The 24,402-nt window shown below is 60.2% G+C and overlaps 1 protein-coding gene across 8 annotated transcripts in view; it reads left to right on the top strand.

The window, feature by feature from the left end:
- The first annotated feature begins 18,789 nt into the window (after positions 1 to 18,789).
- The window catches only part of Egfl7 (EGF like domain multiple 7), an 11,781-nt gene continuing 6,168 nt past the window's right edge, over positions 18,790 to 24,402 (top strand). For 3 of the 8 annotated variants that reach the window (XR_001505718.2, XM_015505776.2, XM_048813310.1), the window contains exon 1: positions 23,446 to 23,541. Coding sequence is in view for 2 of the 8 variants with exons in the window: in XM_015505775.2 (XP_015361261.1) it covers positions 21,732 to 21,906; positions 23,452 to 23,541 (265 nt within the window). In the remaining 6 variants the exon portion in view is untranslated. Of the gene's footprint in view, positions 19,015 to 21,710; positions 21,907 to 23,445; positions 23,542 to 24,402 lie in introns of those variants that run through there. The other 5 variants (XM_015505778.2, XR_001505717.2, XM_015505775.2 and 2 more) reach the window with 5 other exon arrangements.

Genomic DNA, 24,402 nt, shown 5'->3' with positions numbered 1-24,402 from the left:
GTGGCGTCCTCTAGAAGTCCTGCTAGATTACCAAGCCAGTCACTAGCACTAAGTGAATTGAGCAAGGATAAAGGCTGTGGACTTCCACATATCAGTGATAAAGCATTGGAATGGAAGATTGATTGATTGATTTTTTGGTACCAGGGATTGAACGGGGCACTTAACCACTGAGCTACATCCCCAGCCTTTTTTATTTTTTATTTTTTTTTATTTTGAGCCAGGGACTTGCTAAGTTGGTGTTGAACTTGAGATCTCCTGCCTCAGCCTCCAGGGCTCTGGGATTACCACTGGGCCCCATGGAAGTGGAGGGTAAAGCCCTCACAATAGCATCATAGACGTCAGTCTGTGGGGACTGCACTAATGAAAAGATTCGTGCAGCTGAAAACTGGAAAACTTTGAGAGAAACTGGGAAAGGCCTGCATCATGGAGAGGTGAAAACTCCGCATGTTCCCCAGATCTCATTCCCTGCAAAACAATGTGCAGCTCTGTTGGAGTCCAGTCAGAACTTCATCAACCTTCTAAAAACCTTTCAAGAGATTATAACCCTGAAAGGTTCAGAATAGCCAAACAACTTTGAGAAAGCAGGCAGAGTGAAGGACCTGCACTGGAGACGCGAGACCATGTGGAACAGGCCGAGGCAGAGCAGGCCAGGGTCCAGAGGAGACTCAGCCACGGGGACGCAGTCAGGAACGGGCGCTAGAGCAACGGGACCTGTGTGCAGGAACGGAGGGGGCCTCCGGTTCTATTTCATTCTGCACAGAAAATGGACTTGAGCAGCATCACAGACCCAAACCTGAGCCCTGACTCCCCTGGAAGACGAGAGAGAAGCCTCCCAACTTGGGGGTGAGCAAAGACTTCTTCCTGGTCACGAAAGTACAGAGCTGTGTGAGAAAGCAAACAGAGAGTTTTCATCAAAATCCAAGGTTTTTGCTCCTTGAAGACAGTTAAGGTCCTGGGCAGCCACCCAGACCCCGGGAGGCTTCCCTCCACACCTAGCTATGACAGAGGATTCGCACTCAGGATATGCAGGGTAAAAACACAGAAAACCCAGTTTTAAAAGTGAGCAAAAGCCTGGAATCGACGTTGCACACAGGGAGAAGCAGGAGTGAGCAGTGGGAAGCTGCCCGCCATGTGGCCACCAGAGCGTGCAACAGAAGCTCAGTGAGGGCGGCACATGCCCGGCCCAGGTCCACCCGAGACTGGGGCCGCCCCAGGATGAAAGCTTGCTGCTGTAGCCACGGCCACCACAGGCAGAGCGACAGCAGCTGACACCTCCCAGTCCTGGCACCAGGTCTCACAGTGCTGGTGTCAAGGGTCGCTCCGCGCCAGGCCGGCTCACTCGGGCTGTTGGTCAGGTGCAGAGCGGCAGTCCCCGTTTCCCCACTCGCTGTCCGCAGGAGCGACTCTCAGCTGCTAAAGGCCACCCAGCTGCTTGGCACCAGCTGCCGCCCAGTCTCCAAGGCCCCAGGGTCCGGACTTCCCCAGCTTCTGGGGCTCACTCCCTGGAAATGCTTCTGCCCTGATCATCTCCCTTTTGCAGAGTCACATTTCTCGACATCCCAGCAAAGTCTCCTTGATGCTCGTTCTGCCCACACTCAAGGTGGAGGGGTCACAGTCCCCAGGGCTGTCCCTAGGATCGGCCCCACACAGTCAGCACAGGGGTGTCAGAAGAAGCCTCCGAGGTAAGACCCCAAACTCTGCAGCCCAGCTGGGGAGCAGACCTGGACCTCAGGGCAGCTGCACTGGGCTGTGGTCGAGGGGCAAGGCGGGACATGGCTTCCCCCAGGGTGGGTGGGAGGTCGTGGCTGCCAGCAGGCAGGAGCCAGGCTGCCTGGCTGCAGTGGGAGTCACAGGCCAGCAAGGCCCAGGTTCGAGTGGAATAGTGTGACTTCGCCAGGCAGAGGTGGCTGCAGTGTGGCTGGGAGTTAGGACACCCACAGCCACAGGCCACCTGCACCCAGGCCTGGGGAGGAAGCTGCCCCTGGAGCAAGGCTGGTTCTAGGTGCCAAGAATGAAGGAGGGTGATAAATCAAAACCAGCAATAGCCAAGGTGACAGCAAGGGGCTTGGAGCCACCCGAAGGGCTGGCAGCAGCCAGGGCTGGAGCCAGCTGAGCCACAGCAGAGCTGTGTGGGTCACAGCCCAGGGGGCAGCAGCCTCCTGGTCCACACGGCCACAAAGGAGTGATTGAGAAGTGGGAGACAGTCGGCCAGGTGCGCTCGCAGGAGGGACTTCCACGTGACTGAGCGCGCCCCTCTCCTCACGTGGGGGCCGTGTGGTGGCCCCCCTCCAGGGAGGATGGGCTGGGAGTAGCTCAGAGCCCCCACGCCCCGGCATGGGCAGGGTCCCGACGGGCTGCACCTGACAGGACCCGACCTGGGGCTGCCCACTGTGGCCACCGCCCAGGCTAGCTGTGAGGAGCTAGCACACACCGCCCAGGGGGGACCTCTGCAAACACCTGACCTGCCTGCCCAGCACAAGGCCACAGGCTTGTAGAGTCTCGGGAGCTTCACAGCCCCAAGGAGCCCAAGGGACACGGTGACACACAGTGTGGGGCCCTGGGATGGAAAAGGGACATCAGGCCCAAATGGGGAGATAGGAGCGAGGCCAAGACTTTGGTTAACAGCACATCAGCATCATTTCTGTAATCATGGGGGGCACCACCCTGATGCGGAGCTCATGACAGGCTGGGCTGGGGCACCAGGGCTCCTGTTTTCTCTTGGAAACTTTAAGGTGAGTCTGAATCTATTCTAAAATAAAACATGGCCTCGGGCTGTGGCTCAGTGGCAGAGCACTTGCGTAGCATGTTGTGGGGCACTGGGTTTGAGCCTTAGCATCGCATAAAACTAAACTGGAGGCATTCTATCCATCTACAACCACAGGAAAATTTAAAATAAAATAAAAAATAAAAGCACTTTACCAAGCAGGCTGGGTCACATGAGAGGCAGGCAGAAGGAGTGGCCACACCTGCCATCCCAGGCACTCAGGAGGCTGAGGCAGGAGGATCGTAAGTTTGAAGCCAGCCTTGGCAATTTAGCAAGTCCCTCTCTCAAAATTTTAAAAAGAGCCTCCTAGTACCTTGAGGCACAGGTGTGTGTGGATCAAATACAGCCACAGGAACGTTCTGGGATGCTCCAGGCCTGGTGGGAATCTGTTCTGGAGGGTCAGCATAGGGGCTCCCTGCAGCTCTCCACTGTCCAGTTACCTGAATTTAGCAGCTGGTCCTACGGCTTCAGTGCCTCTGCGTATTCTGGGTTCCATGATGGTGAGACCCAAAGCAGACCTAAAACAACCACCAAACATCATAGACCAGAAGAAACCAGTCAGGACCCTGGCACTGAGTCCCCACACCTTCCTTAGATGGAAATGAGAGCAGTCGCTGGTAGGGCAGGAGGCTGCAGGTCTGCAGGGGGCACTGGGGATTCCCAGGGCAGTGCCCTCCGGGTCTCCAGAGCTGTTGTTCTTTACTTCTTTAGTTGTGTTGGAGACAGTAGCCCACGTCCCCGGGGCTCTACCCTGAGCCACATCCCCAGCACTCTAGGTTTTTATTTGGAGGCAGGGTCTCACTGAGTTGTCCAGGCTGGCCTTGAACTTGCACCCCCCTGCCTCAGCCTCCGAAGTCGCTGGGAATGACAGGGAGGCTGGGTTCCTCCTCGTCCCCTGTGGCGCTTCCTCCCTTCCATCTCCCTCCTTCCTGTCCATAGGCGGCCATCCTGAGGGTGTGGGGTGCTGTCTCATTGTGGTTCTACTCGACTTTGAGCCATACAGAGTGTGGCCACAACTCTGCTGCCCTGACAGCCCTGGTGGCTCCGTGGGTGGTACTGGTTTTGTCTCTGTGGGCTGTGCTGTTTGACCTGGCTGGTGCGGGGTGTTCCTGAATCCCTGCGGCTGGAGAGCTTTGCTCTGGGGATGCATTGACTTGGAAACTGTTCAACCCTTTGGAATCTTGCTCTGCCAGTTTGATAGGCGTGTCCAGAGCAGGCCTGGCCGGGCTCATTACCTGTACCCCCGCAGGCCCTTCCCCAGCGCCCGGCTGGAGATCTCTAGGTGTGGGGTAAAAAGCTGCTCTGAGCTCTCCTGCTCACCCTTCCCCAAGGCCTTCACCCACACTGGGAGTGTCCTTGGACACATGTGTGAACAGTCCTCTGAATCCTCAGGATTGTGGAGATCTCCAAGGCCCTCTCAGAGCAGCCCTTTCCTCTCTGATATTCTAGAAACTTGAGCTGCCTTGGTCTCCCAGGCTCTGGGGTCCACTAGGACCACCTGGGGATGCCCTCAGGGCAGAGAGCTGGGACAAGCATGGAGCTCCCCCTCCCCAGGGCCCCTGTCCTGAGATGCCTGGTGTGCGGGAGTTGGAAGACAGCATCTGTGCAGCTCATCTGGCGGTTTCATTCTCTGGTTATTCCGGGCAGAGGGTGAGTCCCTGACCCTCCACCTCAGCCGGAAGGAGAAGTCTTCTTAGAGTCAGGGAAACGTCTGCGTTTGGTTTTGGAGGGTGGTGTGCAGCTGCAGCAAAACGCATCTCGCCCACGTGACCCGCAATTCCACTTCTGGGTGCACACTGGAAAGGACCAAAGCAGGCCCTCAGAGACAGGCACACGCATGTCCACATGTCTGCAGTAGCTGAGGGAGGAGGAGCAGATGTGGTCCAGCCTTGTTCAGATAGAAATGGAGGAGAGTTCTGGCACCTGCTGCAGCCCACTCAGGGAAGGAGCAGGCCCAGGACAAATACCTTTATGAGAACAAGGGCTACTCCTCTGTGCCAGGGAGTGGCCCTGGTCCTCATTCTGGGCTTTCTGGTGTTCATGGATAAGATTGACATTTGAATTGGTGGCCAGTAAAGCTGATGGCCTTCCTTCAGGTAGGGGGCCTCGTCCAATCAGTGGAAAGCCAGGACAGAGCAGAAAGGCCCAGGAAGAGGGAGCGGAGCTGGGGGAGCTCAGCCTGGTACATGTGAGGCCCCAGCACCACAAAAAGAGGAGGAGGAGGAGAGGAGGAGAGGAGGAGAGGAGGGGAGGGGATGGAGAGGAGGAGGGGAGGGATGGAGAGGAGGAAGAGAGGAGGAGGAGGAAGGAGAGGAGGAGAGGAGGGAGGAGGGGAGGAGAGGAGAGGGGAGGAGGAGGAGGGGAGAAGGGGAGAAGGGGGAGAGGAGGAGGAAGGGAGGAAAGGAGGAGGGGGAAGGAGGAGGAGGAGGGGATGGAGAGGGGGAGGAGGGGAGGGGGAGGCGATGGAGAGGAGGAGGGTTGGAGGAGGAGCAGCAGTTCTGCTGGCTGCTGGGGAGCTGGGATACCCACTGTCCCATGGGCTCTTGGGGGTGGGGGTCTCCAGCTGCCCCCTTGTCCTGAAGATCTTGGGACTTATCACCTCCATAGTCACAGGAGCCAGTTCCTTGAGGGAGCTCTATGTATGTGTCCTCCGGGTTCTGTGAGGACACACACATTCTTGGCAATCCGTGAGGTCCTCAGGGTCATCATGCTCAGAGACAAAGTGGAAGGAGGACACCAAGGGCAGGGGACGGGGGCGTAGTGTATGTGGTGGGTGGGCAGAGTTTCAGTTCTGCAAGATGAGAAAACCTCTGAGCACGGATGGTTGGATGGATGGATGGATGGCGCAGCGGTGGCACAGCAGGGTGACTGTGCTCAGTGCCACTGAGCTGTGCACTTAGGACACAACATCTTTATTTTTTTTTAATTTTTTTATGTGGTTCTGAGGATCGAATCCAGCGCCCCACGCATGCCAGGCGAGCATGTTACCGCTTGAGCCACATCCCCAGCCCCACTGAGCTGTGCACTTAGAGTAGTTAAGTTCTGTCCTGCATCTTTCCACAGTCACAGCACAAACACTTCTCGGCTCAGGCTGAGGTGGGGGCAGGAGCAGAGGGCGCCACAGCCACAGTCCAGGGACCAGCACGTCTCTGCCAGTGGCACTGGCTGGCCCATGCTGTGTGGAAACCCAATGCCCCTGCGACCTTCCTGCCACAGTCACAGCCATGGCCGCTCCTGACCTGGACATGCTGGCTGCAGTGCAGCCAGGAGAGGGAGCACTGAGCTCACAATTCCTGGTACTCGGAGGGCTCCAGAGGGAGGAGGGACAGGCGCTGAGTGCCAGGCCCCCATGGCCACCATAGCCCTGTTGACCGGGAGGGAAGCAGGACTCAAGGAAGCAGCCCAAGGCCAGCATGCTGATAAGCAGTGACCCAGACAGTCTGCAGCCAGGGCTCTATTGCCACAGCCAGGGCCCACAGGACTGGAGGCGCCACGGAAGCTTCTGGGCTGGGCCTCTGGGACGGCGTGACTGTTAACATTTACCCACTCGTGCAGAGCTTGCCGTGGCCCAAACCTGCAGAAAGGTGGGGAAGAAAGAGGCCTTGACAGGTGTGCGGGGTAGAAGCACAGCCTGGGGACAGGAGGAGACGGAAGTGGGAGCCAGAAGTGGCACTGAGTGCAAGACCAGGTCAGACGGGGACAGCTGCTGGAGTCCTCCAGGCTGAAGGACCTGGGCACTCAATCGTGGGCTTTGAGAACCATGGAAGGTTTTGTGTGGTTTTTTTTGTTTTGTTACAATAAACAAATTTTTACAAAAAATATTTTAAAAGGAATGCATGCACAGCTGGGTGCAGTGGCCACACCTACAATCCCAGGGACCCCAGAGGCTGAGGCAGGAGGATGGCAAGTCCCAGGCCAGCCTCTGCAACTTAGTGACCTGTCTCAAAATAAAAGGGGATATAGCTCAGTGGTACAGGTTGGTGTCTGAGGCCCTGGGCTCCATCCTGAAAAAAAATAAAATAGGACTGTCTACGCATGTGATTTTAAAACTTCCCCAAGATGAAGGGGAAACAGCCATCCCTTGCTCCATCTTGGAAAGTGACTGTTGAATCCTTTGAATCATTTTAGCTACTCTCCCCGGGATTTCCTCTGTATTTCTAGATAACAAGCTTATCACGCTGGTCCTTGGAACTTCCTGCTGACCTCCTACCCCAGCTTGGGGGCTTCACTTTTCCATTGCACGTGCATCCCCTGGACATCTGTGTACACGTCTCTCCCTCCTGCCCCCCAGGCCCCCAGTTCCGTTTGAGCCCTGTAATAAAACATTGCCCCATAAAAATTGTTCACCCTGAGCCACTGACAACCCAAACTCTTCACACAGTTGCCCGACCTCCTTCAATGGGGCCAAGAACAGAATTCCTGCCTCCTGAAGCCCTTTGTCCCCCATTTCCTCTGGACTGGTGGCTCTTTGGGCTGATCCCTCCACTGTGACTCTGTCCTCCATCATCATGGGGACGTGCCTGTGGTTTCCACCTTGGAATCTCAAAGTGTCAGCACCAGCTCCTCCCCAGAAGAGCCTGGGGATCATCCACTGCTTCGAGGCGTCCACCCCCACCCCCACCCAGGCAAAGCCAGGGAACCAGAGGCTCAGCCAGAAGCCTCCTGGTGGCCTCCAGGAGCCCAGAAAAGCACAGCACCAAAGTGCCCCTCCTGCCCTTCTCCCTGCCATGTGCCCCACATCCAGGGAGGGCCAGGGCATGATCCAAGTGCAATGTGAAGCACACACAGAGTCATGTCACTAAGCGAGTGGACAGACACAAGGAGCCAGCAGGGGCCAGTGCCCGGCAGGGCACCCAGTGCCTCCAAGGCTTGCTCTAGGGCAGCCCCTAGGCCAGCGAGCTCCTGGCATGTTGCAATTCCACACAGGCCCAATGGCCACTTTCGGATATGGGACCTCAGGTAGGCACCCTCTGCAGGGCCTGGCAGGAGTCCCGGGGTGAAACCTCCAGGCCAGCTGCCTAGGGAGGGCCCTGGCCTTGCGTGGCGGCTGCCATGGAGCACAGGGTCACATTTCATGACTGAGCAAGGTCCCAGGGATGCTCACGTAAGCGCCTCTGGGAGGACATGCCAGCAGTATGCATGGGGCTGCTGGGCTGTCAGTGATAGGCCACGCCTCCCACACTCAGGGTCTGCAGAGCTGGGTCCAGGACTGGCCCCGCAGGGTCCACCCATCCCGCCCAGTGGGGAAACACTGCCGCCCATGGGAAATGGGTGAACTGCATCGGCAGCCCCCCTGCCCACCTACTTTGGAGGCAGAGGACCCAGCTCAGTCCCAGGGGTCTCAGGGTTCTGGAACCAGGACCCTCCCTGGCCCTACTCCCCCTGGCCTTGTGCCCACATGCCTACCCCTGGGCAGGCCAGCCCCCTGAGTACTAGGCCCTGTGTCTGGAGACTGTGGGCCAAGTCCCTGGCCCCAGTGCCCAGCATGGAGAGGGAGCTGGGTGTCAGGAAAGCCCCAGCCACTTTCCAGTGACTTGCAGGCCTCAGAGAGTGTGGAGCTGGGACCAGGCCACAGCAGTCAGAGGCCACAGCAACTGGGCCCGGGGCCATGGCTCTGCTACAGGGTCAGGGATCCCCAGAGCACCCCATGCTTCCTGGGCAGCCCCAGAGGGGTGAGATCAGCCAATGGAGGCAGGCCCTTGGGACTTCCTCTGTCCTGTCAAATGAGCAGCAGCAGGGCTGCAGGCCAGGCCAGGCCAGGGCCTGAGTGTGGACGTGCTCTGGATGTGAACGTGGCCTCTCTCTGGCCAGGCCACAGGGCCAGGCTCCATGTGATGGGAAACTGAGGCAGGGCTGGGCCCAGCGTTGGCGATGGGCCTGGTCCACCTGCAGGCCCACAGAGGATGGCCTGGCCGGCCCCCACGGGCAGCAGGACACACCCCGGCCTGTGTGTCACAAGCCCTGGCCAGGCCAGTGTGGAGCCCTCACAGGCAGATGGCACACCCAGCACTTTGCCCACGGGATGGCAGAGCTCCGCCACTCTCAGGAAGGACAAGGAGGCCACATCCTAAAACCAAACCAGGATCCAAACCAGGGACTGGCTTCCGGTGTTCCCTGGGTGTGCACAGAGCACTCGGCAGCCCCTGTCCCCTTGGCCCAGCCACCTCTGAGGATGATGCCACAGGACAGAAGGTCACCGAGTCGGAGGGCTTCTTCCGGGGCCCCTCCTCTCTTGGGCAGAAGTGGGGGTCTGTGAGAGTCTGGCCCCTTCTCGAGGCAAGTGTCAGGAGGGCTGAGGGGACTTTACTCCCCCCTACCCCCAGGTTTAGTGTGTTGGGGGGTCTTCACCCCAACGCTGACCAGCCTGGAGGGCTGGATGTCACCCTCTACAGGGAGGGGGAAGTCCTCTGTGCCTGGGGGGTGACTGAGGGAGCACTGGACACACCTCCCACAGCTCAGTCCAGGCAGATCTCCTTGCAGCCCCATGGAGAGAAAGCCCTGGGCTGGGGAGTGAGTCCTGTGTCCTCCCCTCTGCCACTCACTGTCCTTCAGGTTGGCCCTGGGAGTGGGGAGTGGGGAGTGGGGATAGTGCCAAACAGCCTCACCCTGTCCCATGAGGCCCCTTGTCCACCAGAGGGCAGCTGGGGCCTCAGTCCCCACAGCATCTCTAAGGAACTGCAGGGGAACCTATGATTTTCAGTGGGTGGCAGGGAATGCCCTGTCCTCCCCTGGATGGGGCTGACCTTGAGGGGCTGAGGCTGCTCTGGACCTCATTTTCCTCATCTGAAGAGTGGGAGAGTACTGGCAGGATCAATGCGGTCTCAGATGGCTTCCGAAGGCCAGGCAGCCCCGCCACCTCCCTGGTCTCCCTTCTCAGTGGTCGAAGGTGTCATCCTGCTGTGGCCTCCTTGTCTCTAGCAGCTCACCGTTGGGGCGGGGGAGTGGCAGGAAGGCAGGCTAGAGGAGCACTTCCGAGCCGGCTGGGGTGCAGCGGGTGCAGGCCCTGATAAGGCGCACATGGCCAGCTGCACGTCCGCCTTTTGTCTCAGCTCCGGCCAGCCTTTCCTGCAGGGGCTGGCCAGGGCGGGAAGACCGTGGCCTGCACCCTCCTCCCCTCTGCCTCTCTCTGCCCCTGGCTCTGAAGTCCCTGGGGTCTGGGCCTGGGGGAGTTTGAGGCCCCTGTGCAGTGTCTGCTGGGCCTGGCACATACCTGGACACAAGGGCTCCCAGCCTGAAGCCAGAACCTGGAGAGTCCACTCCACGGAGGCTGCTGAGATGGACGGACACAAAACACCAGAGCCCCTGACAGAGGCTCCGCCCCTCGCCCTCCAGCTCAGGGAGGGGCCCCATCTTCCCTCCAGCTGCCAGCACACTTGGGGCTCTCCCTTGGGTGTTGGACGCTACTCTCTGTCCATCTTGAGGTCCCAGAAAGGCTTGGGCCTGGCTCAGCCTATGTGTCCCTCCCAGGGCTCCTGTGTCTGTCATCTGTCTTAAGATGGCCCTCTCAGCCCAGCATCCCTGAGAGGACTGTTATCTCTGCCCCCATAACCCACAGTGCCCATGCAGTGACCTCACAGAAGACCACTGTGCTGGGCCGAGGAAGGCTTCCATCAGGGGGAATCCTCTCCCACCTGCTGAGCCCCAGGAGTGGCCCTTGGCTGAGGTCAGGAAGCCCTTTGAAGGCCAGGCAGCCCCACCATTCCCACTCCCTGGTCTCCCTTCTCAGTGGTCGAAGGTGTCATCCTGCTGTGGCCTCCTTGTCCCTCCTTGTCCCACGGCCCCTGGGACCACCAGCTCTGAGCGCCCCTCAGTTCAGAAGGGGTTCTCACACAGGAGAATTGGACGCCACGGGCTCCTGAGCAGAGAACGCATCCAGAAGACCTCCGTCCCGCACTGAGGCGTCAGCCCACTACAGGTCCCCAGGGCCCCCTAAAGTAGACCCCTCATCCTGCTCGATTGGAAAGAGCCTCAGAGTGCATTGGCAGTGCCTAGTGGGCAGAGGGCAGCCTGGCCTGGCCACACCTGCCCACGTGGACAGATGCCCTCCTGCCCTCCCTCTTATCCTTCTTAGCTTTATTAATATGCCATTCCCATGACAACTATCTGCCTCGGTGGCTTGGGTATACCACATTATTGATTCTTTCAAACTGCAGGGAGATGTACATAACACAAGTTCTATTTAGCCGTCTTTCAGACAGGGTGAATTTGGGGATGATGCAGAGCACATGTTCCAGCATCTTCTGTGACTATCCAGATGGCATGAGCTGCAGCGGCCCCCCCACCCCCGTTCAGGGCACCCACACTCAGCTAGGATATCCCGGGGCCCCACTCCCAGCCCAGCCTGCTGAGGAGCAGATCCTCACACCACTGCACAGGGCTGCAGGATGTCAGCCACGGCCCCTGGAACCACTGAGCGCCCCTCAGTTCAGAAGGGGTTCTCACACAGGAGAATTGGACGCCATGGGCTCCTGAGCAAAGAACGCATCCACGAAGGAACGTCCCCAGTCCCCAGTGTCCCTCACTGCTCTGAAAGTTAGGAAAACAGCAAATTCCCCGAGGTGCCATTCCATGGGCCCGAAGCTGCATCCGAGAGGAGCTGGGGCCCTGTTAAGGAGAGGCTCAGAGGCCAGCGCCTCACCTCCACCGTCTCCTCGGCCGACTTCAGGATTTCTTCTTTCCCCAGCACCTTGAATTTTGTTTTCAGTCAAGAATAAAAATTGTATAGACGTATGTCATCCATGAGTTTTAAGTTTGTGTACACCGTGGAGGGCCTAATCCGGCTAACCAACACAAGCATTACCTCACTGTCATTTTTCTCTGGTGACAGCACTTAAAATCCATTCCCTTAGGGGCTGAGGGGCAGCTCGGTGGTAGGTCCCCAAGAACCTGGGTTTGAACCTCAGCACAGCAAGAATTAAAGAAGATGCCACCCCTGGGGTTCAAGATCACAGTACCACATTGCTGCTGGAGTCCCCGCCTCGCTCCATATTTCATGGGGGTACTCCTCGGGTCTAGCTGAAAGTTTGTGTGCTTTGACCAAAGTCTGCGACCTCACACCCTCCCACTGCACGGCTCCCTCTCCCTGCTCTGTGAGCTGGACTCTGGAGCTCTCCAGGGCAAGGGCTGCACCTGGCCTCTCCCTGCCCAGACCACTTCGTGTAATGTCCTCCAGGTCCCCCTGAGTCGCCATGAACCCTTTGTTTGAGTAGCACCCCACTCTTCCCCTCCTGTTCTCCTGTGTGCTGCGCTCTCTCCACCCGTCTGTGCTTGGGCCCTGAGCTGGAGCCAGGCTGGGGCAGTGCAAAGGAGTGAGCAGCTCTCCGCGGTGGGATCCTGAGCAGGCCCTGGCTGGGCAGCTCCAGAGACTTGAAGGTCCAGGGAGCGGCAGGCACTGAACGCTGCGGGGCTGGGTGGGGCATGGGGTGCTTCCAGGGGCGTGGAATGGCTACCAGTCCTCTCGGGATTCCTCGGCACAGCTTTGCTGATGCGTAAGTGCGTTGGGCTCGCTGTGGGGAAACTCCACCTTGGTCCTCAAGGTGAGGGTGGCTCAGCTACACCTGTGCAAACCCTCAGGGCACTGTGGACCCTAGGTGATGATGGCGTGTCCACGTGGCCTCATTCTGGGGGACACTGACCCAGGAGGCTACATGTGAGGGGCCCAGGTGCCTGGGAAATCTATGCACCTTCCTGTTTGGCTGTGAACCTAAAACTGCTCTAAAAACAGGCTCTTATGAATACATATGTCAGCCAGGCACAGTGGCATACTCCTGTAATCTCAGCAGCTTGGGAGGCTGAGGGAGGAGGATCGCAAGTTCAAAGCCAGCCTCAGCAAAAGCAAGGCCCTAAGCAACTCTGTGAGACCCTGTTTCTAAATAAAATACAAAATAGGGCTGGGATGGGGCTCAGTGGTCAAGTGCCCCTGAGTTCAATCCCCAGTACCCAAAAAAAAAAAGTGTATACCTGTCTTAATTTCACCTCAGTTGATCTAAGGGACATCTGTCCCTGTCACCAACATGGAGGCCTGTCTCTGACGCTATGGAGCTGGGACTCAGCTGGATGGCTTCTTTCTGTCGGGGGGGTGGGGCACAAGGACTCCCCTAGGATGGTTGCAGGCATGTGAGGATCAGTCTCAGTAAGAACAGGGCCTGGCTCACAGAAGCTCCCAAAAGCTGGGTCGTGGGGGCTTCTCTGTCCTGCTTTTGTGCCTCAGATCCAACCGGCTCCTCTCGAGAGCTGGACAACAAGCAAGAAATCAATTCTTATTTTGGAATCATAAAATGAATATCAACAAATAAATTATCCGCAGGCCTGGAGTGGTCTTCCTGCTGCCGCCCCGAGGTCCCTCAGCTGGTGCTGTCCTCCTGGTGATGACGGCTCTGTCCTTGGGAGTGTCCAGCCTGCAGCCTTGCTGTGCAATGGAATCAGCCCTCCCTGCCAGTGTGCTGTGCTGGGACCTGTTCTCAGGGGGCCCTGGGAGCAGCATCCTTCCAGACAGGGGGCCAGACGGGGTGGGGGTCCGGTGCCCTGCAGCCCTCCCACCAGTGGTGACAATCGCCATCATCTTCATGGACCACAGTTCCTGAGCCCTCCCGCTCTGCCCCTCAACCCATGGGGTCTGGTGGTGGGGACAAGGTGGAAGTCCCTCTCTGAGCCCAGGGCCTGAGGCCCATCTGTGGCCAACTTCCTGAACCTTCTGCCTGCCCAGGCCTCCAAGGGGCAGTGTCCACATGTGGCCTGGAGGCAGCGACAGCAGGTTTCTGTGAGGGCCGCTGGGGGAGAGCCTGGCTCACTCAGCAGCCCCCGCTTCCCCCGGGGCCCACGTGCCGGCCTGCAGTCTGAGCCAGGGTTTCCGGCCATTGTCCAGGGCAGGGCTTGACTGGAGAAGCAGTGGTCCCCAGCAGGCCTGAGCGTGGGGGCGGGGGAGCTGGGCATCCTAGCTGAGTCCAGTGGGTGTCCCGAGGTCCACATGGCGGCCTGTAGCAGTGGTGCCGAAACCCCCACATGGTGGGCTCCCTCCTGGGGCGGAGGGGCTGCCAGGGCCTGGGAGTGCCCTGCCCCCTCTGCCTGGGAAAAGCCCAGGGCCACCTTCACACAGTCACCCCAGAGGGACAAGTGGGAAAGAACAGGGCGGGAGCAGCACTCTGGGAGGAGAGGAGACAGGGATCCAGGCCTGGAGCACCTGGCTGCCCAGCCATGGGAATCCTTGAACTGGGAGCCACAGGTGGGAGAGGGCAGGGGACACAGACTTGGCCACAGAGTGACCTGAATTCTGCTCTGGCTTTGTCTCTTGCTGCTGTGAGACTCGGGCAACCTCTCTGGGCCCTAGTTTTCTCCTGGCATGATGGTGGATGCCTTTGGAAGGGGTCTTGATAGACCCCTGAGGATCAAGGGCAGAAGCGGGGGCCCAGAGAAGAACCTGAGAGCCCCAGGCCCAGAGCTGGCGGGTTCCCAGCACAGCCCCTGCCCCACTGGTGGGTGGCGCCTCGCCCTCCTGGCCCTGGCTCCTTTGTCCGGGATCAAGAGCCAGGGCAGGGAGAGCAGGCTGGGTCCGGGCTGCAGATGCTTTCCAGGCGCTGAGGCGGAACAGCCACACATTCCAGTGGGCAGCCTGAGAGCGCACCAGGGGTCACCTCCTGGGGGGGGTCTGACCAGGTCAGCAGGCTCAGGGCAGACCCCCACTGGGATCTGACCCCACGGGAATCTGCAGAAAGGAAGTCTCATCTTGTCCGGCCCCTTGAACATTTGGAGGGAGGTTAGCCACTGGCCCCACAGCCCATGGGGGCCTGTACCCTGTCCTGGCCCAAGGGCTCCTGCAGGCAAGGAGAAGCCACTGAGCCCTCTCAGGTGCAGGACAGGACAGCTGGGCCTCCTGCCCACTTGGGCTCCGTCTTGCAGGACTCATTCCCACCAGGCTGGCTGGGAGTGCTGCTTCCTTGCTCCTTCGGCCACCTCCCACCCAGGAGGACAGACCTGGTTCTGAGGCCAGGCAGCCGCTGCCCAGTTCACTCCGCTTCTCCCAGGCTGAAGCCTCAGGCAAGCCCCAGTCCTCAACTGCAGATGGGCACACGGTAGGGCATGCCTCTGAGCCTTATGGGGGTTAGGGTTAGGGTCAGCTCTGTGCCTGGGCAGGGGAGGACAGAGAGGGCAGCTCCTGCACGTTCCCCACACCACCCTCTTGTGCACATCCTGGCAGGATCTGGGGGACACCTCTGCCCTGTCCCCACGAGCCCCTCTAGCTTCCCTGGGGCTTTCCAAAGTTTGTGTGTCAGAAACCACAGGCTCGGAAGGCATAGCAGGGCAGCCACTGACCACATGTTGCTATAAACCCCTGGCCCTGGTGCATGCGTGAGAGAAAGGAGCCAAAGTCCCCGCCAAACCATGCAGATGCTTGTTCACAGCAATGAGTTCAAACCAGCCAAGGGTAGAGACAGGGCAGAGGCCCACCATGGACCAGGACAAGCACTGAGTGCCCAGTCACACTGGACACTCTCGACACAGGAGGGAACAAAGCTCTCACCCATGCTCCAACTTGGAAGGATCTGGAGACAATCAGTGAAAGAAGCCAGTGACCAAAGACCTCACACTGCCCCTCCATGCACATGGAAATGTCCAGAGGACAAATCAGAGACAGGTAGTAGGTGAGCGGGCGCCTGGGCCCGAGGGCCACAGCTCGCTGACGCACAGCTGCTCTTGACTGTTCCCACATGGAATTACATATTTAAGTGGGCAGGCTGTACAGCTTCTCAGTGGAGCTCAGGCAGACCTGGAGGCTGACACGCCCACAAGACAGGAGCCCACAGGAGCCCGGCCAGTGCCGAGGCCTGGCAGTGTTACTGGGAGCCCTGGGCTCATGCTGCCCAGCAGGCTCAGCACCTGCCTCCCCATCCCTCTCCTGCCCCAGAAGATCCAGGGGCAGGTGGTGGAGGGGGCTGAAGGCCGGCAACCTGCAGCCTCCCATCTCAACCCCGACAGGATGGCCCTGGCGTGCTGTCTCCTACTCCCAGGTGCCCAGGCCAGCTTCTTGCTGTCTGGACTCCAGTTTACACAGGTGAAACAGGACAGTCAGATGGTCGCTAAGACCCCAGGAGCCTGACTTCCCGGACTGGGGCCAGCTCCTCCTACTCCCACTAGAGGAGCTCCTGAGTTTCACAGCAACACAAGCCAGGCTAGATCCATGTCTCCGCCAGGGTGCGGGGGTCGGCTTCCTGCAGCCCCGGGCCTGACGCAGTTGCCCTTCCCCTCTGGGGGGGCCCCATTGTTCTCTGGGGCCGGTTCCCCATCTCCCCTGCACACGCACTTCCTGTTTCCTGGCTGGGAGGAAACAGAGATTTCTGGCCCCACCAGGCCTGTTTTCCCTTCCTCTCATGACATCTTTAAAGGATATTAAAAATAAGAATAATGGCAACTGTGAGGCTGAAAAGCAGGGGCCACCAGAGCGGCAGGCGCTGCAGGGCCACCTGCCTGAGCTCTGGACTCGGGCCTCAGGCCCCAGCAGGAATGGAGGCAAGCTCTGTGTTCTCCTTCTGTGCCCCTGTGAAGGCCTGGGCCAGACTGTCCACACCAGGCCTGGAAGCTTGGAGAGCACCCCCAGGGCTACAGAGACCCTCCTCACCCCATCTGACATATGGGGAAACTGAGGCAGAGAAGCCTCCAGGGCCGCTAATGTCCCTGGGGGTCATGATAGCCCCACAAGAGGGACTGATGGGCTGAGGAGACTTGTGACTCCTCCTTTCCCAGAGCCCTCTTCCTCCACTGACCACTGGGTCCAGTGGGCAGTCATCACCAGGGAGAAGGGAGCCCTGCCCCTGTGCCTACCGAGGCTGGGGACGAGGCAGCTCTGGGTCTGTAGCCTTGAGCAGTCAGTGCCCTGAGTCTACGTCCTCTGTAGAGGGGTCCGTTCGTGTGTCCCCTTGCAGGGCAGGCGCAACAGCCCGTGGGAGCACAGCACAGCGCTTGGCAGCGGGAGCTGCTCCTCTGGTTACTTCCTGAAAGGCTTCAGGGTGCTCAGCTCCCAGTTTCCCTGTCAGACAGCATGGGAGGGACAGGATAGCTCCAAGGGGGGGCTGGGGTGCTGCCCTAGTGCCCACCTCCACCCACGCGATCTCAGGAACTTCCCTTTCCGCCCTGGAGATAAAGTGTTTTTTTCCCCTCGCCCGTGACAGCCGCCCCACCCACCGGCTTGTTGAGTGGCAGCCCTGCTAGACACAGCTCCCGTCGGGGTCCCAGTCCTAGAGGGTGCACTGGGCCCAGCAACTCCCTTCCTGCTCCCACAGCAAGCTCTGTGAGGTGGAGCTGGCCTCATGGTTGCAGAGCCCGGCGCTGGGACGAGCTGAGGCAGGGCTGAGGACCCTGAGGGGTGACCCCGGACCCTAGCAGCAGCACCAGGTGGGGGCTCGGCTCTGGCCAAGGTCGCCCACTCAGCAAGGCTCGCATGGGCCCACTGGGGCCCACTGTGTGTGTTTTCAGGTGGGATCTAGTGCCCACCTGGGGACCCAGGCTCATGGCTGGTGTGTGGCACCTTCTGCTCCTCCCATCCGACTCTCTTGCGCTTTGGTGTGCACATGTCTCGGCAGACACTTGCCTGCTGGTGAGCAGGGGACTCCGGCCCCTGAGCTCTCACCCCCAGATGTCTTGCTGTGAGACGAGCCTTTCCACAGGGGAGGGTTCTGTGGTCACCTCAGGACATGGCAGAACAACCAGGCCACAACTGATGCACAGCACAGCTGAAAGAAAGATGGACAGCAGCAAGTGCCCCAAGCTGTGGGGCGTGGTGGGCCTGCACTGTGGAGGACATGGCCCGGAGCATGTCAGGCGCTAGCTGCTGGCTTCTGCCGCTTCTGGGGCCAGCAGCTCCCCAGGAACAGCCCATGCGCATGCCCCAAGAGGACACTCTATGTGCACTTGGAAGGAGCCCCCAGGCACCAGCAGCCTGTTCCCCCAGCAGGCCAAGGTGACAAGCAGTAGCCACATGACAAAAGCAGCTCAGGAGCATCTCGAGGCCCCGACAGGGCATGGTCTCCTCAGGAGAGCCGTCCCTGGACACAGCACGAGGGCTCTGCGAGGGGCAGGCTCCTACGCTACTATCTTGCTGCCATGGGGTGGGCCCAGCCCCCTCCAAGTGACACAGCCAGCCAGGTGGGGGTGGTGCTTCCCCGTGCCCTGGTCCCCACTGCTCAGTCCCAGGTGCAGGGTGGGCCCTGCTCCCCCCCGTGGGTCTGAGATTGATGCCCATGGAGAAGGGCTCCACCTCAGGCCCCCTTTCTGGAGCTCTAGCAGAACTGAGCATGGCAGGCAAGGGCCAAGGCCAAGGCGGGTAGAAGTGCCATCCAAACAGGAAATGTGGCGGCTCACCGGGTGGGGATGGTGGCAGGGGGACCTTTCTGACGCTTGGAGGCTGAGCCCACAGGGACATGCTGAGAGCCCAAGAGGAGGCAACACCACCTGGGCCTCTGGCTGAGCTCCGAGTGGGAGGACAGCAGAAAGCCGGGCGTGGGGGGGGGAGGCGCCAGGAGGGAGACCGGGAGCAGCAAGGGGAAGGGGCCAACTGTCCCCCAGAGTCTGCCCATGTCCAAGCTCCATCCCCCTACCGCCTTGGGCCAGCAGCTCTGCCCTGGGCCTCTAGGCCTTGTCAACCAAAAGGGTGTCACAGGAGGCACTGCACACACAGGCTTCTAAGACACGGCGGAGGGAGAGCTGTGGGCCCCACCTCAGGACACTGCCAGAACAACAGGCCACAACTTCACTCCCTCTCGGACTGGTCCAGCCTAGGAGTGGTCAGCTCATCAGGCCCACAGTGACCCCTGCCCAGCCACCTCCCTTCCAGCCCTCACTGGGGACCAGTCCCTGGGCCAGACTCAGCCTCTGATGGGAAGGCGCAGCCACGTCTGGCATGAGGCTGGACCTGCGGCTGACAGAGCCATCCTGTCCCTGAGGCCAGCTGCCGCTCCACAGGATAAACAGGAAGCCCACCTCTCCACGGCCCTGGGCTCTGGTCCCTCTTCCTGCAGCCCGGCTCACAGTCTGCACCCACCGCCCCGGGTCTCACACCACCTGGGATGCCCACGCTGCCTTCTGCCAGGGGCTTGATCCGCCCTCTCCTGGGGCTGTGGAGGCCAGGAGCTCAGCGGTGAGGGACCCAAGGAGGGGTCCCTGAGGCTCAGGGGCTCTAGCTGACCTTGCCACTCCTCCCCTCTGGCCTGCACACTGTGGGAACGAGGCTGCGTCCCCTCCACCACCCAGCACACTAACAGGTAGGCTGGAGGCAGCTGTGACAATCTAGTCCAATGCAGCCACAGATGGGGATCTGAGGCCCAGTGTGGGAACCAAAGCGCCAGCGTCCCCACCACAGCCTGCCCCTGCCTGGACACCACCCTAAGGGGGTGAGGCCCCAGCTCAGGGCTCTCAGGCCTGGATGGGAGCAGGCCCACAAGGGTCCCACCTGCGGGGCTGCGAGGGGAGGCTGGGCTGGGGTGGAGCTCTCTGCCTGCAGTGGGGGCAGCACAGGCCTGGGTAGGGGCCCGTACCGACTCCTTCAAAACATTCAGTGATCCCAAACAGGCGCCATCAGAGGGCAGAGGAGAGGGGTATGGCGGAAGTGGGCACCTGCAGGGAGAGAGTAGTGGGACAAGCCAGCGGATCCTGAGACCTCTCCTCGACATACCCCATGTCAGAGCGGAGAGCCTGGACCCCCCCTTGAGGTCCCCTGAGGGATGGGGGAGGCTCAGGGAGCACCCCCCAGGGGTTCAGTTAGGGTACAGGCAAGCCTGGCACTTGGGGCCCTGTGCCAAGGCCCCTTCCCTTGGGTGGGACCTAGTCTTGACTGGGAGGGGCTAGAAGGAGGCAGAACTTGTCAGGAGAGGACCAGAGACAGGAGGGTACAGATTGGGCAAGGCCTTGCTGGCACCCAGGAGCCCAGCACAAGGCATCCAGACATGCAGGGACCCTTGTGCTGAGTGCTAGGGCGAGGGGTGGCCTACCAGCCCTCCAGTGCTGCCAAGTACTTCCAGCCCCTGCCATCCTGGGCAAGGTCTGATGCCTGGACTGTCCAGGTTGGGGGCCAGGAGGAACTGGGGTTCCTGAGAAAGGGAGGAACAGCTACTCCTGAGCAGAGCCTAGAGCGAGTCCTGCTGTCCCTCACGGCTCACCTGGGCCAGATCTCCACCCTCTCTAAGCCTCAGTTTCCCCTTCTGTATACAAAAGGCCCGGATCTAGCCAGCCTGGACAAAGGCTAGTTCCGCCCCTGGGGCCAGAGCAAATCCCTGGGTGTGGGGCTGAGGCAGAGAGAGGCAGGCCCTAGAACCAGGGGCAGAGGGGCCCCTCCAGGCTGGGGCCTGGGTCTCACGGGCCCTGTACACCGGCAGGACACCCTGGCTCTGGTGTGCAAGATGAACTCTTGGGCGGGGGCTGGGGGTTAAAGTGTTAAATGGGAATGAAGACCAGACTCCAGGGAGGCAAGCGTGGAGGGGCATGGGGATGGGGGACTCTGCCTGTCCACTCCTGAAAGAGGCCCCCAAACCCCTCCCACTTAGACCAACAACACCCACATGCCAGGAGCCCCCTTCCGCCATCAAGACCTGGTGGCAAGCACCCCTCTTACTCCCATGGAACAGATGAGGAAACGAGTCTGGGGGATGGACACCATCTGTGGCAGGGTGGGCTCGCCTGGGCCACCAGACAGAAGCCCCTGATCCCTGACAGCCTGGTGCCTGCAGCAGCCCATTCCCCTGGCCATGGGGTCTGGGGGCTGACCCTGCTGATGCCCAGTGGCCCAGCAGGGGATTTGCCAAGTTTCTCCCACCTCCCTCTTGGCCTGAAGTATTCATCTGGGCAAGGCAGAGAAAGCTGGGGGCAAGAGAGACTCCCAGGGCCTGAGGAACAAGGGCGTCCCAGGCCTTAGGCAGGCAGGGGCTGACCCCAAAGCAGGGCTCCTGCCCCAAGGACAGCCAAGGTTGTGAGGCCCTGCTCCTGGGCACACTCAGCCCACTGCAGTCTGGGGTGTGACCTTGGGAACTGCTGGCCCTCTGCACAGTGTGCGTCCCACCTCATCCACTGTTAAGGTCTGTGTGCCCAGCCTGGACTCCCACTGCTGAGCTCGAGACCTGGGGGTAAGACCTTATGGAATCTGAGGGGCTCCCACTTTGGCCACCCCAAAGCTCCTGCATCCTTCCCTAGCCTGCCGGAGGCCCAGGAAGGGAGGACAAGGGACTGAGAGCATATTTAGCCCTCCAGGTCCTGAGCACCCTCTTCCCAGAGCACCCCTGCGAAGTGGGTCAGGGCTTTGGGCCTCCATGCCCATCTCTAGGGCAGGGCTTACTGCCTGTGGACAGCTCTTTCTGAAAAGAAAGAGCTCAGATTCCTGGAGAAAGCTGGAGTCTCCCAGTCCACGTCTGTCCCTCCCATCACCCCTCCCATAGCCAACCCTGGGTGGGCCTCAGGACCCACAGGATAGGCTGTTCTCAGACCGTCCAGCCTGTCCTGCCACCCCCAGATCCTTCCAGAGGGGTCCTGCCATGCACCACCTGACCCACGGGCCAAGTCTTCAGCATGGCTGGCCGCTCCCTTGGGCTGGACCCCTCCAAGTTCCCACACTGTGTCATCTGGGGGTGGCTCAAAGATGCAGAAGGTCCCTCTGCCACATGGATGGGCCTGTGGGAAGGCCTTGGCTCCACATCATCTGTCCCACAGTCCTGAGGGCCACACAGCCAGGCTGCAGCTGAGCCAGAGCCCACTCTCTGGCTGCTTCAGGGATAAACCAAGAAGTCCCAGGAGACAGCTCCCCCTCCCTGGCAGCCCGCTGGCCCCTCTCAGCAGCCCCCGCTGCCCCCAGCCTCCTGTTTGTTCGCTGACAGATCCCCGTTATCAGAGGAGAACACACACAGGAAGTCCGGTCGGGAAGGGCCCATCCCAATCCCGATTTACACGGGACCCAGCATAAAAAGCCGCCCTTCCTTGCCCGGGAGGAGCCTCCATGCCCCAGTCGGCCACTCCGCAGGCTGAGATGGAGGCTGCAGCGGACAGGACAGGCGACCGACCTCAGGAGGTGCCTTGGGGTGTCTGGGCCCAACACCCCCACAAGGGGCAGGGACCATGCCTGGCCCGAGTAGGCAGCAGTGGTGGCTGTGGCCAAGCCTGGGCGGCATCAGGTATGGCAGGGTGACTCTGCAGGGGCAGGGAGCGGGCAGAGAGGGCCCTGAGTACCCCCATGTGGGATGAGGTGGCTGCAGCCCCCGTTGGCTGGGCTTGAGCCGGCCAGCTCTGGATGCTGTCCCAGCTGCAATCCCACCTGCCTTTCTGGCTGGTGCTGTCCCCGCTGAGGCTCTGGGCCAAGTACCCACTAGTGGGTGTCCCAGCCTGGACTCCCACCCCTCACCCCTGGCTGCGCAATGGCTGTGTGCCTCTACAGGGAGACTGAAGACGGCCTGGCTCACAGCCTCACCTCTGCCACCCCCCACGGCTTCCCCAGAGGAACCCCTGGGCTTGGCAGCAAATCTCAGCGGGGCTTGGTTCCCCTCACTATTCCTCTGCTGCAACCCAGTGTGCTGAGGGCTGGGGTCTTCTCAGATTGCCCCTAGTGGACAACACCCCCAGGGAAATCAGGGAAATATGTTGGTCTGGGGATCAGCCCCAAGGGAGGGACCCCAAAGCCCATCTGTAGCACAAATGAGCTATGTGTCCTGGGGGCACAGCATGTGGGGCAGGGAGCAGCACCCCTCTCCTGCTGGGCTGGCTCTGGGGGCTCAATCTCAGGGACAACTTGGAAGGGTGCAATGTGGACACAGGGGGACCTTTTTGGCCCACCCTGTCCACCAAGGAAGCCTCCTGTTCTCCTCCCCAGCCCCTAAGTTAGGTAGTAAAGGTCTCAAATCCCCTAAAGCAGCATCAGGTCTTTTGGCCCCCACCCCTGACTTTGGTGCCAAAAGGCCTGTCAAAGAAGGCCCACTGTTTAGGTGAGGAACAGCTGAGGCCTCAGCCCAGGTTAGGGCAGGAGGACCAGTGCAAGCACCTCTGAGCTTCCTTTTTTGCTGCATCTTCTCTGCCTGATGGGCAGGAGGGGTGGACTGCTGGCCAAGGGTTGAGCGGCTGCCATAGCTTCAGAGGATGGGGCAGGGGACTCTCCTTCCCAGGGCCTCCAAGCCCTGCTCCCTACTCAGGACTGAGCAAGAGCTTCCCTCTTGGATTTAGGGGGTCAGGAAATCCAGGAGCCCCCATTCCCAACAATAGACATCCCCTTAGACCCACCTTCAGAGGTTTCCAGAATCCGTTGGTCCAGGGCAGAGGCTGCTGAATGGAGAAGGGCGAGGCCTCGCTCAGCGGCTCTCCTTCAGCACACGTGCAGCTCAGAACTGTGGGCCTTCTCCATCCATCTGCAGGCCCCTCACACCACACCCAAGCGTTTTTCTTTGCACCTGGTCCTTAGAGCCAGACTTTGAGCAACAACCCCATTTTACAGATGGGAGCCTAAACCCACCACTGTGGCTGCTCCCTGGGCAGCTCCAAGAGGCCAGTTTGTCTGGGGACTTAGGGTGGAGGTGGGTGCAGGATGGAGTCTATAGGTCTAGTGCAGGTTGCAGGCTGCAGTGCCATGACCACATCAGAGCCTGGACTCAGAGCCCCTTCCCAGCCCCTGGGCCTCAAGGAGACCAAGGATCTGCCAAGGCACTAATCCACATGCCATCTGTGACCTGCAGCCCCTGGCACCAGCGAGTTGTGGTGGCCCACCTCACGTAGAAGAGCAGCAGTCTCCAGTGTGCAGGGGATGAGGAGCTCCCCCACACCCGGTGAGTTCTCAGCAGGCCTCCAGGTGGCAGCCACAGGGCCTGGCCTTGCCAGGAGCACACTTCACCTGTGTGTGCAACCGGTACCCGATCAGGGCCAGGCTCAGGATGGAGGAACTGCCAAGGTGGGTGGGCCAGGGCCTCTCACTCTTGAGATAATCAGGCATGGAAGTGTGATTGTACCAGAGGCACTGTGACACCTTAGCCCTGAACACAAATGTGGAAATTGAAGTGGGGAGAAGAGAGATGATCAGCCTAGGAGCCTCTGGAGGTGACCATGGGGATGAGGGGTCTTCAACCCATAGGGAGGAGCTCTCAGTGGTCTTGACTGCCCCAAATAAGACAGACTATGGTTAGGAGGGCAGCTTGAGGTCACACCCAGGACCCATCGGGACACTGCTCTGAGATTCTGGGCGGGTACTGGGTCTCTGGGAGGAGGGTCCTGATGCCTATCCCATAGTGGCTGCAGGTGGAGGTCAAATTAGCTTCTCCTTTCTAGCAGGCTGGTGGGTTGGCGGCTCCGATTACCATCCTGGGGCCAACCCTTGGGCTAGCGTTAGCATAGACTCAGTATGGGTGCCCCTTGTCGAATCTGGTTTCCAGCGCTAGCGGAGTCTGGTGACCCCAGCCGCCAAGCGTTCTACCGGTTGCCAGGCTAGGGGCTCCGGAAGGACCAGGACTTGCGATGGGGACTCAGGGGTGCGGGGCAGCGCTCAGAGGCCAACTTGAGCCAAGACCCCGGGTTCTCGCTGGCCCGTTGAGCGTCTCCGGGAGCCCTCGGACGCGGGGCCTCAGTTTCCCCGACCCGCGCAATGGGATCGGGGCGGCACCGTGAGCCCACCAGGCGGGGGCCGGGCTCCGCCG

This window comes from Marmota marmota, unplaced genomic scaffold (assembly GCF_001458135.2).
Source record: "Marmota marmota marmota unplaced genomic scaffold, marMar, whole genome shotgun sequence".
Lineage (NCBI taxonomy): Eukaryota > Metazoa > Chordata > Mammalia > Rodentia > Sciuridae > Marmota > Marmota marmota.
Note: the sequence above shows the minus strand (reverse complement) of the source record. Positions and strands in the feature narration are given on the sequence as shown.